The sequence below is a fragment of the Egretta garzetta genome, unplaced genomic scaffold (assembly GCF_000687185.1).
Source record: "Egretta garzetta isolate BGI_Z169 unplaced genomic scaffold, ASM68718v1 scaffold204, whole genome shotgun sequence".
Lineage (NCBI taxonomy): Eukaryota > Metazoa > Chordata > Aves > Pelecaniformes > Ardeidae > Egretta > Egretta garzetta.
In genome coordinates, this window is record NW_009259424.1 from 3,890,583 (window position 1) to 3,903,251 (window position 12,669).

The 12,669-nt window shown below is 45.1% G+C and overlaps 1 protein-coding gene across 1 annotated transcript in view; it reads left to right on the forward strand.

Moving 5' to 3' along the window:
* Positions 1 to 12,669, forward strand: part of ANK3 (ankyrin 3) — a 206,454-nt gene that overhangs the window by 190,346 nt on the left and 3,439 nt on the right. Inside the window, exon 43 of the mRNA XM_035892536.1 lies at positions 1,879 to 2,257. Coding sequence (XP_035748429.1) covers positions 1,879 to 2,257 — 379 coding nt within the window. The remainder of the gene's footprint in view (positions 1 to 1,878; positions 2,258 to 12,669) is intronic.

Consider the following 12,669-nt stretch of genomic DNA (forward strand, 5'->3'; position numbering starts at 1 on the left):
AAAAAGTAAGCATTGACTCAATTTGGCCTCAGACACATTTGTCTTTAAAAATGTATATTTATCAGGTTTCATTCTTAGTATAGGTATTTCAGAATTAGTTTATATTATGTTTAGTGGATGATGCTACTTTTTGTGTTCTTTATCTTGTGTATTTCCATTTTTAATTAATCTAAATGATGCATAGATGTAACTGGAATTGAGGACTATAAAACATACATTATCTGAAACCAGAATACTACATTACTCTTACTTCTCAAGTACCTTTTTAGCAGTCATCCTTTTCATTGCACCTTCTTGCGTTCCCTCAGATAGTCGTTACTTTTTCCATAAGCCAATTTTTAAATTGTCACTGTTTTTATAACACTTACTTCAAGTGTGGTATGTCATGCTGATTTACTAGACTTAAAGACTTGAGTTACAAGGCATCAGAAGGTAAGAATGGTGATACCAAATCCACCTGGTCCCATGTGTTGCCTCCCAGCAGTGACTCCAGAAGATGCTCAGGGAAGGAGGAGAGTGGACATACATATACGCTGTTTTCCTCCAGTGCTTTCCCAGGCTCCACTTGGTTTCAGGATAATGACCTGCTGAGATGGAGGCTTTCTACATATTTATCCTCAATGCATTTCTCTTGCATGAGCTTTTCCAGCCTCCCCTTGGACCTACTTAAGCTTTCAACATTCATAATATTTGTTGGCCTGTTCAGCCTTACTGGTATCCACTGGGTGTAGAGCTCCTGCCTGCCTTTGTTTTCGACGTGGCTCCCATGATTACTGATTGAAGGAGCCAGGTCTGCATGAGCTGTAAGTCAGCAGAGAATGATTATCTGCAGAGCTATCATTTATCTGTCAGCAGTTTCCATCCTTTGCAGCTTTGACTCAGGATATTTTAAGGTTCCAGGTAGCATTAGGTGCTCTCTTACTGAATCCAGTGGGAATTCGGCCACTGATTTCGGCAAACTTTGATTGTCCTTCAGGACTGTAAAGCACTTGATCTACCACTGATGTGATTCCTGTTCTCTTAAGCAAGCATTGTTATTCTGCATTTTATATTGTATTAAGTTAGTAAAATAGATCACTTCTAGACATAAAAGGTCTTCCTTAAGAAGATAACGTCCATTTCAAACTAGATGAATTATATCTGTTATCTTTTATAGGAGCTTTGCCAGCAAATAGCTATAGTATTTTCATGTGTACAGTTGTAGGGCTTGTCTGAAAGCAAGCAGAAATGCAAAAGATAAGAAAACTGTGCTTCAGAAGTGCAGGGTAAACCTGTCCGTAGGTAATCTGAGGCAAAATTTTGGTCAGCTTTCTATCTTGTAGTAACCTTCCTTGCCTTTGGCTTTGTGTATGATTGAAACTCCACACTGTCTAAGGATTTATTTCCAGATACCAATATTTTTTAAAAGGCATGAGTTATCTGGAGTACAGATATTGTAGTTTGGTGAAAAAATAACATTAATTATTTGTTCATTACTGGTAATTGCACACTAACAGATACTTTCGTCACCTCTGTTAGAGAGCAGGTTAAAGAATTAGTGCCTCGGGGATTTATCTCATGATTATACAAGGGAAATGGTAGGTTTTGTGTGTTTTTCTTTCTCTTTTTCCTCCCCTTCGCCAAGTGGAAGGGGATTAATATAAAACATTTGGCCTTGTTTCCAGTGCTCACCATATTCTTGTTGCTTCTGAAAAGCTACTATGATGCAGAAGACAAGGCTATTAAATAGACTGATGTTTGCAAGCTGAATTTAAAATTTTACTTTTCTCTGTCTGAAGCGCATGTGCTAAGAATGAAGGCTCGGTAAGAGGCTCAGTGCTTTGCCCTTCTGCGTGAGATTCAAGCACTGAATGGCTGTCTATTCTTTTTTTCTTGTAGCTCGGACCAATGTAGGGATTCTGTTACCTCATATGTCAAAGGAGAAGCAGGGAAGCCAGAAACAAATGGAAGTCTCTCCGAATCCACAGCAGAGACGAAAACTAAATCCTACATCCAGGAATCTTTAAACGATGTGGGAAAACAGAGTGACAAAGAAGCCCTGAAAACAAAGCCCCAGATTTCAGCTGGTACCGATGGGCAAACGTTATCATCAACAGCATATCAGAAATCTTTGGAAGAGACTAGCAAGCCAACAACAGAAGGCAACAAAACATCTGTGCCTGTCAGTGTGAAGAAGATGAGCTGGAGTACTTCTGAGGATGGCAAGCCAAGAACAAGCATCCAAGAGGAGGAGGGAGCAGTAATGTCTGAACAGAAGGTACAGTATGTCCTGTAATCATTAACCGTGTGAGGAGCCCTATTGCTTGACATAATTTTTTGTAAGACTTGTAATGTTGTTTGTGACAGGTTTTGGGGTTTTTTTTTATCCTTCTTTATGCCTTTTCTATTTATTGCTAAATTAAGAAAAATGGAGACTAGTGGAAATTTATCTTCCATGGTGCGAATAGAATGAGGTGGAATTGGGGCAGGCAGAGGAGCCAAGCAGGGCTGTGTAATCCTCTGCCTGGCTGGCCCCAAGCCCTGGAAGGGGCTGGAGCAGCTTCTGGGGTCACCATCCGGCATTGCTGGTGAGCAGGCCCCTTCCCTGCCCCGACATACCACCTGTGAAAACAGTGCCAAACAGCTCAGCTGTCCTCCATCTGCTTCCAGTTAAGGTGATGCCACTGGTTTCCCCTTTTTTTTGTGACATTGAAGTGAGCAAAGAGATATAGGAACTCATCAGCCCCTATCCTGCTCCTTGTCCCCAGCACCCCCTGCATTTTTTTTTTTTTTACTCTGTTAATTTGCAGGAAAATACATTTTGGGTAATACTTAATCTCCTTATGTTCTTCGTTTCATGGCCTCATTCATCCCAACTCCAAAGTGCATCCAGCCAAGAGGAATGAAAAGATTTCCAAATATGTAAAGCACTTTTCCAGGTGGTGGTTCTTTCCTAAAATACTGCAGAGGGGCTCCCCTTCGTTTCTACTTTGCCCAGCTTGCACATCCTTAACTGCAGAAGGTGTTATAAATTGTTTTCTGACAATGAAGATTTTAATACCTTTCTCAGTTGCTTATATTTATTTCACTGAAGCTTTAAAGTTGATTGAAAGAATGGCTTTATAGCCCCATAGCTGTGTGCACCTCACACGCCAGCAGTGGGAGGGTTGCCACGGAACAGACTACAGGACCATCAGGGAACCAGGCTGGAAAAGGAATTGCAGAGTTTCTTCTACATTCCTCTTTCCACTGAGACGTGTCTTTTCCTGGGCTTAATACAGGAGGAGATTGTAACTTCTGGAAGCGAGGTGTTTCGGTAGAATTGCTTCTACATGATGTAGCTTTTTATTTTATTGTAGCATAATAAAAATGTTGGCTGTGGTAAGCTGCAATAAATTATTCAGGTTTAAATTAGTTAATTTTAAACCATTCTTTTGATTATACAACCAAGAGTTCTTTTATTAGACGGTAACATAATCAGTCTCAGCAGTTATGCAGCATATGATTGTTATTATCTTGTTATTAGTTCGTGACACAGTTGAAGCAGTGAAGATCTTTCCTAACGTTTACTAATTACTGGAATCCTTAAAAAATGTAAGAGCCTCCTGCAAAGGCAGTTAAAGGCAGATGGCAGAGTTCCTTTGGTGTCGGTAGGCTTTGGGGCAGACCTCAGGCTGATATTATGCTCAGTTTATACGCAGGGATAAGCGTAGATGCAAAGCTGTAATGTCCTGAGGGCATGCAACAGCGCTGTGCTTCCCCCTCTGGGTTCCCATCAGTGAGAAGAGAGGTTGTCATCCACTTTTGTGTTCTCTTTACTTTTGGGTCTCCCATCTGGACTGGGAAGACTAAGCGTGTGCTTTTCTTATGCGTGCTTTTTGCACTACCTTTGCTTTATTGGTAAAGGGGGGATCTTATCTTCAAAATTACAAGTCTTTTTATAGGCATGATCTTTGAATAAATTGGTGTCAGAAAATAACGTGATTTCTAAAGTGGGTCTCTCACAAAGCCCAAACAGGTAACGAACTAGTGTTTGTTACAATCACAAGAACTGCTTCTAATTGTCGATATTTCTGCCAGAAACCTAATCTAATTTGAAGTCAACAGTTCAATCACTAACACAGGCCAATTTGTGGTGAGACATTTCATGTGCTGTCATGAAAACAGAAAATTTCAACTGCAGCCTTTCCGCAGGGTGTTCTTCAGAAATGCTCCACAGAGAGAACAGTATGAAGGAAGCAGATTTCTTTCTGTGGAGAAAAAGGGGGAACAAAATAAAATTACTTCCCAAAGTAAGAGATTTTTACTATGACCCATTGGGAAAGAGCTAAGAAGCAATAGTCACCCACCTGTAGGGTGAGGGCTGCGTCAGTGCTTTGGCACACAGTTTGCAACAAGAGATAAACTCGGGCGGTTGATATTGGGCTGCTTCCTGGTGACGTGGATAAAACAAATTGCTGGCCTCATCCCAAGTCCACGTAAATGCCCAAAAGCTTACAAAAGCAGTGCAGTGACAGTATAGGCCATATAATTCTCTCAGAATGCTCAAGTATCAGATTCCAGTGATCTTTTTAAATGAGAGGAGCACAGCACAGTTGCTCTGTCATCCCAAAGAGGGTGATGTCCAATGCGTGGCCGTGGTGACTGCCAGTGGCAGAATTCCAGCACAAAGAAGCCACTTGAAGCTGTTTATTAATAATAACTCTTCCTCCAAAACCTTCGTGCCATCTAGGAATCCTCTGCTTCCTTGTTACTTCTTCGGGATAGGGTTGGATTATAATTTTTTTGTGTATATATTTGGCTAGTGTCAGAGGACAGCAGGAGACCTTACACGCTGATGAATACTGTCATCCTGCTCTAAATGCTTTTTGTTATATGGTCCTTTTTCTGCTCCACCCACCTATGCCTACTCTTATTTTGCACACCATTTCTGAGAAATGCTTCTTGTTTGGGATGTCGTGGGCCAGATTCAAAAAGAGAAACAGAAATGCAGTTAGCACTCTCCACTGTTCATGACTTTAAAATTAGTTTTGGGCTGTCATTGAGTAATTAGAGAGAAAATTTTCAAATTTCTCTGTTCAGGAAAAGGTCGGTTCAGCCAAACATCATGTGAGAAGAGCCTCTGCCCTGTGTCTGTCACACACATGGGTATGAAGCCCCCGCCAGGCATACGCACACAGAGCTGCTCAGCCCCAAAGCTGAGGAGCTCCTTGGGTTTTGGAGGGAAAAACAGAGAGGATGCAAGAGGGCGCTGCATGTGGCTGCAGTACCTCCTGGCCTGGAGCCGAGACCAGCGTCAGGCTGCTCCCCCTCGCCCTGAGCTGAGGCCTCCCAGTGCCCTTCCTAAAAAATGCAGAATGATTGTACTTCACGCTACACGCGACTTGAAAGCTGATAAATACTGAGCAGGGAAGCCATTTACCGGGAGAAGTTCTTCAAAATGCTTATTCACGATCTTCTTTGTGGAGGTGCTCCACTGAATCGTTCTGTGTAAGTGTCGTCCTTCTTCATGAGGGAATTCACTTCCCACACCTTGTGAATCCATACAATTTGTTTGAAACATTAATTTTTGAGGAGAAAAAAGCAAGAAGTTGTGACAAGGTCAAGGGTTTTTTGTACACAAAGTTTTTAGCAACTACATAAGATGTAGAAATCCCACAGGTCAGATGCATGCCAAATACCATTTTCTAAGACTTAGGAACTGCTGAGATATTCCGTACCTGCTATCAAGCTACAGCATGCCAAGGAGCAGAGAGGCCTCCTCCCACCATATACTTTGAGAGCAAAACTGGGAGTCATTATGTACACATAGAGACAGGAAAAACACTGTCCATGATAACCTCTGTTTTCTTCTCCTAAGCCTGATCAGCATGTTCTGTCTTGCAAATGTGCTGTTCAAATGTACTAAAACTGCATTTATTAGGAATGTAGTGACAGTGACAGTGAGATTGAGAGTGATTCGAGCTCAGGTGAAGAGCAGAGAATTACTACGAGAGTTTATCGACGGCGGTTGATTCTAAAGGTATTTTGTGATTTGCATTCCTGAGGCGACGTTGGCATGGACGTGGGTTTGGACTGCTGTGTCAGAGTGTCAGTTTTGGCATACTGGGGTCCCTCTGGTAGCGTGCTTTCCATTGCCAGTATGTTTCGATAACCAACTGCTAGGGTGGCCTTTCCTTGCTTAATCCAGAAGTTTATGGTTGTCTCCTGCTGGGAAACAACCGTGCTGCATGGCATGTTGTGTCCTTCACTGCCGCTGTTTTGCATGGCATCTTAAAGACTGCAGCTAGACACGGTGTGTTGGTCTGATGTAGAGCAAAATGAATTGCAGACAGAGGGGGGTGACAATTTTTTTCCTTTGTGGTTTTTTTGGTTTTTTTTTTTTTTTTTACTTCCTTAAAAATATTCTAAACTACAAGTAAAAAAATTGCAGGAATGTACCTGAGTGGGATAAAGGAGAGTATGAACCATGTACTCTGGTTGAAACTTGTGGTCCTAAGTGCTTAATGTGTCCTGGAAAGCCTCCTCAAAACAGCAGGTGATCCTGATTTAAAACCTACCAAAGTTAATAAGAATCCTTTGTGTTGCCTTCAGTAGGCTTTATTTAGTATATTTATTTACAGATGGCTTTTATTTACAGCACAATATACTTTATATACTGATAACAATGGCATAGTCATATAAATTAATTGCATTTGCCCTCATATTTTTTCTTGTATGGTCATGTAGTATGGCATTATTTGCCTGCAGCATATAGCATAAGAAAATAATTCTGCATCGGAAACAATTATGTTAATCCTTCAGAACCTTACAGGATTTATTAGATTTTTACTAGAAAATCGTGTAGCCAAGCCATGAAAAAGCCAGCCAGCCACCATAGTGCTATTACAGCACTCGCTGAGTTTACCTAAGATATAATCGTTACTTTAGGAGTGATTGGTGCCACTCTGGTTGCACATATCTGTATTGCTGGTATTTGCATGCTTTGTGGAGAAGAGTATGCGTACGGCACTGCGCCTTTTGTGTACGCGGCTAGCAGATAGGCTGCTCTGCACAGCCACTGATCTCTCCGAGATACAGACACCTTCGGAAAAGGCAGGATGATGTTTCTGACCGTCTTCACCCTGAATTTCTTCAGTATACCAGTCACGCTCCCGTTCGGGACAAGGCAGGCATTGCGAAAATGAGCTCAGTGGAAGTGAATTTTGTCCGATATCTCATCTTTACAGACGGAACCTGCTGCCTTCCATGAAAGGCAGGTCGGGGTATAACCCTTCATCAGGAATTCCCTCTGCAGATAAGACATGACTGGTCAGAAATAGGAATGTGGTTTGTGTTTTCAAATGGGGCAGATGGCCTGTGGGCCATTACGGAACCTCAAATGCTGTAAGAGCGTTTCTGGAAAGACATAAGCTATCCACGGGCACTTTCACAGGCTGCTTAGTTGGCCTGTGGCTGAGATCCCCCACCCAATTTATGTCCAAACGATTTTAGTGTCCATTGGTTTGGAGTCAGGAAGCTTCCGAATAGAAAAGAGAAAGTATGTAAAAGGCAGCCTTCGCTTGCTTTCCAATGCATCTGCGGTGTTTCGAGAAAGGCATTGAAAATGGTTTTTAAATGTAGTGGTATAATTTGGGGTTGAACTTTTTAACCGAGCAACAGTAAAGCAGCGCAGGTAGCGCTGTGTCTGCAGCTCGTGCGGATGCAGGCGGGAGGGTGTGCACGGGGAGGGGAGGCGGCTGAACCTGCTCTGTTGGGAACGTGTCTGATCCAAATGGGATTAGAGCTGTGCTGGTCTCTTGATTAGAAAATACATGTGATACCTCTGTCATTTCCTGATGATTTATAGCTGCTTTTTTATCACCCACTCTGCATCTCAAGACAAGCTTAGAAGGAGGCAAATTTTCAAAGCAGCAATCATCAGGCCTTTTAAAGACGGGGTATGATAGTGGAAACAACAACAGGTGTATTTGGATCATGTAAAAAAATGGTGGTATGAAATGGAAAAATTGAGCTTTAACATTGGTAGGGATCTGGACTTTAATTTCTGCACCTTCCTGGGAGCAGAGGTTCAGTTTGGATGAACTGAAAGCACTGCGAGAGCACGCCCCAGCTCCTCGTTCAGGGAGGAGGTCTCGGGATACAGCACTCACCGGCACGGAGCAACGCTCTCCGCCTGCGGAGTAAAAATAACTCCCGTGCTTCTGCCGCCGGGCCGGGAGCGGCGGTGGGGAGCAGCAGGCTCTCGCCGGCCGGTGCCTGAGTGCCCAGCGAGCGGGTGCTGTGCCCGACCCCACAGCCCTGGTGCCCCTCGCCCAGGCTCACGCTGAGCAGGGCTGGCATCGCTTGCACGGAGCAGCAGCGAGAGGGGAACCGGGCTCCCCTTCTCCTCCTCCTGTGTTTGCCGGCACTCCTGGCTAGCCAAAGGGTTGTTACGGGGCGATGCAGGGTAGGAGGCAGGAACATTTTCCCTCCAGCTCCACTGGGCAGAGCTGCACATGGGAGCTGCGTTGTTTTACCGTAGCTTATATTCATTACTGCCCGCATGTTGCATTAAAAGCGACAGAGGTACTCGCGTAGCCCGCAGGGATAAAGTTTGGTAACACCAAAACCTTGAGGGTAAATTGGGTCCTGTGGAAAAAAGGCTTTGCTATGTGCCTCCACAGCTACTGTCAGGGCTGAATTGCTTCGTTACCTTTGTTCTTCTTTCCCAACTTGTTTTTCCTTTCAGTGCCATTCTGCATTATTGCTAACACTATTATTTCCGTTTAACTGCTACCTTAGTTCCCTGTCCTGGCCCAAATATGGAGAACGGCTTTTCTCTCCCCCGGAGGTATTTTCCCAGCAGTCCGAGAGCCGAGTCCTGTCAAGTGTTCAGCACTCTCGAGCACATTCCCATGGGATTTAGCACTTCAGAGGGCTGAGCCCATAAAACCAGACAAGCAAGGACTGATGCCCATTTCCACATGTAATAGGATCGTATTCTAACCTCAAGGTAGCGCAGATGTTTTTGGTTTTCCTTCCTTTCCCCTCTTCTGTTCACATGGCGGATTGATGGGACGGGGCATTGCAAAAGAAACGGGGTTTTTTTGTAGGGCAGGAAGGCGAGCAATTAGCACACAAGGAAAAAATAAGAGCCCTGCCACAATGTGCACATTCAGAGCCTGATCCAAAGCTCCTTTTATTCAGTCGTGACAGAAATCAGTGTCTAATTTTTCATGCTTTTTCAGAGGTTGTTAAATCTTTCATGGGTACAAATTTTTGGCAAAAACTGTTCAGTAAGAGTCTTGCCAAAAGGTTTATGGTAGAATTTTGTAATGGAAAATAAAACAGACTTCTAAACAGGGGTTATTCAAATCTGATGTCATTTTGTATCTTGTACTTTTGTTATTTCTTGCCAATTTTTATTAAAGATTTATTTGTCTCTTTCCATGCATTTTGCCCATGAAATGCCCCCCCATTGCCAATTGCGGAGGGTTTGGTTCAGCCTGCACTGGAGGACTGCCATGGGAGCCTGAGCAGCAGTCAGGCAAAACTAGAACCAGCAGTGTTCATGATCTTATTATTGAGAGGAAAATTATTTAGGGAAAGTGAAAATGTGTCCGTCCTGTAGGTGAGAAGGGGCCTGCGCCCCACGTGAGGCGGGTGGGCAGCGTTTCCATTTGTGTATGCAGCTGGGCACAGCCTCTCCGCCGCGGTCCCTGCCGGGCCGGGAGAGCTGCAGGACTGCTCTGCTCCCTGAGCGCCCTCGCCCCGGGAGGCACTGGCGGGGTCAGAGCTGCCGGCCGCAGTGAGGTAACACAGAGGTAAATTAAAACACAGGCTACAAGTGCTGTTACAAGGTCTGCCCATCGCGTTGTCCTCCATGCAACAAGTGACAGACCTACAGCCCAGCTCCTAATACCAGACTACGCTCTCTGCCCCGTTTGCGGCACCATGTCCTTTCAGGTCTCCTTGGCTTCCCTGTTGGTTTGTTGGGGTTTCCCCCCCATGGCTTTAGCAAGACCTCAGCAAACAAGCAAGTACGGACTCAGCACAGGCGCAGGGGGAGAGTCATGGCATCTGATTAACGAGGTCTCCCTGAGTCGGCAGAACTCGCTAATGAAAATGACCTTAATGAAAGGTGTTTGTTTCTGCTGCCACTGCCACAGAGACTTGGGACCCCAAGGAGACCGAGGCGCAGCTGCTCTTCGTGCATTACAAGAATGTGATCTCGAGACTGAAAGGATTATGTCTTGACGGTGGCTTGGGCCAGCAAGGGAAGAGGTCTGAGGGCTCTGTACAGATCCTGTTCCCATTGCAGCATTGCCCCTGGTCTTTGGCAAAATTAAGTAGTTAGAATCTTTCCATCTTGCTTATTTCCGTCTGCTTTTAAATTCCTTTTTATCTGTCTGGGTAAGAGACATCCAGCCGCACCTTTTTTCTCTCCGCTGCTACACCAACACTAGATGTATAGGAGGAATAAAAGGGACTATTATCCCTCTAGTAACAAAACAAACATGAAAGAAAACCAGAGCTCTGACAAATCTGCACTGAACTTTGGCACAATACTGCAGCACCGACTGTATAACTCCATTTATCTGGAGGTCCCTGGGAACACCCATAATCTGCAAATAACTGTTAAGAAAATCAGTGGAGCTGGCGGAAGGCTTTGAGGAAGCAGCTTTTTGCTGCTCCTGCCCTGGAGAGCAGCAGCGAGAGGATACCAGCTGGGTTTGGCAGGACTACGCTCCAGCGAGCAGGGTGACATTAAAGCACTCTGTTTTGCAAAGCTTCCTGGCATGTTGTGGGGCTGAGGCTTGCAGACCGCAGCCTTTGTATGGTTTAGTCCCAGGGATATAACTGAGCTTCCAGTAATCGCAGCATTAAGTTTTCTCCCTGCCTTTCTAAAGCTCTTGGTGTTGTGACAGTGGTTTTGACTGGCGAAGGGTAAAATGAAGCCCACAGAAGTATGATGCAGCAGAAAGAATTTTATTCTTTAGCTGTGACGCAGATGCACCAGCTTTGTGTTTAAAAACAGCTTTTGTTGACAAGGTCATCTAATGTGCCATTCTAACCCAAAGCTGGTTTGAGATCTGACAAGTAAAACTGCCAGTGGGTAAGGGTTGGTTTTTTTTTTCCTAGCAAACATCCGTCTTTATATCTGCATAGGATTAGAAACATCAGTGAATCAGATCTACCTCCTGCCAATTGTGAGCCCTCCTGCAAGTTGTTTAACTACCCATCAGCAAGAGAATTGTGAAAGCTGGATTTCATGTGTGCTGACTGCTGAGTATTTACAGCATTTATCCTTAAACTGGGCTTAAAGGAGCATGTAGCTAATTAAAAACCTAGGTCTGCTATACCTTTAATACTGCATTTTCTTCCAAGAGTCATCTTTCAGTGCGTCAATGCATTTTTCATTTTAAGGCTGAAGACAGTAATTCTCGCTAACTTGCTTTAAGGAATAACCTTGCACGAGGCAGCAGTGAGGAGTCAAAGGACCGGTACCTGCAAGCCGTATTGGCGCGCCAGGTAGCCTGGTGACCTCACTATTTGCCATGGTTTTTTGTTTCTATTTTTCATGGGTTTTGCTGTAGTGGCTTTGGAGATCCTATTCATGAGAGGGAACCTCTCCGTACCTCTGTGCTCCAGAGCGTCCCATGGGAGGGACGTCTGGGCCAGGGTTCCCTCCTTTCCCTTAGGGCACGGCGTGGGAGCCTCTGAGCCCACACATGGGTGGCCAGGAAAGAAACTGTGCAGCTAGTTCCCCATCTGCCATGCTTCTGATTAAAATATTAAGTCCCCAGAATCAGGATTTCCCCCCGTTTCATTGTGGCTAGGAAACCCCACAGGTTTCACTTCCCAAAACCTTTACCCAGTCATCGCCCCCCCGCTGCAACAGCAGTCCCGGTGCCGTTCTCGCTTCTGCTGTCTCGCTCATGAGAAAGGAAGGAGGCGGCTGCCACCGCTGGGGCCCCACTCACCGGGGTCCAGCCTCCCACTTCCCTCCTCCTGCACACAGCCTGACGTTGGTGCTGCGGCAGGTATATAATTCCCCCTTCCTGTGAGCCCTCCGCACGGACCCTTCTGGGGAATGAATTGCACGGGCGCAGCCCAGGCTCCAGCTGAAGGCTTCAGCAGCCATTTGTTCTGCCATGCTTCTGGCAGGGATGCCACCCTTCCCAGGCCTGGGGACCTCGGCGAGGTCCCTTCAGCCCCAGCTGTATCTCAGAGGCAGGACCTCATCCTTACGTCCCTACGCCGGGACGTCCGCCGGGCTGCGGAGCCTGCCCTTCTCTCGGTGATGCTTCCCGAAGCATCAGAGTTCAACAAGTTTTACAGTTTATATATGGCCTGTGGAAGTGTAGGGGGAAAAGACACGTAAAATGTCTGAAACTGCTTAATTAGTTAATTATCAAGTGGTGATTTCTATACAATTTTCAGTATGAAATAAGCAAAAATTCTGCACTTCTGAATAATGTCAAATGCTGACGGGGGCTTGGCTAGCAGCAGAGCTGCACCCTGCTCCTCAGCCGTCCCCTCTGGCTTCTGCCCGCTCCAGTCCCCCTGCGGCGAGGGCAATGGGAAAGCTTGGCTGTAGAAAGGACCGCAAATGGCTTGGAAACAAAAGGAAAGGTTTATTTGGTTTAGAGCTTAGAAATAGCATGCAAACCTAATGTTATAACGTAGGTATTGAAAAAGATGTGT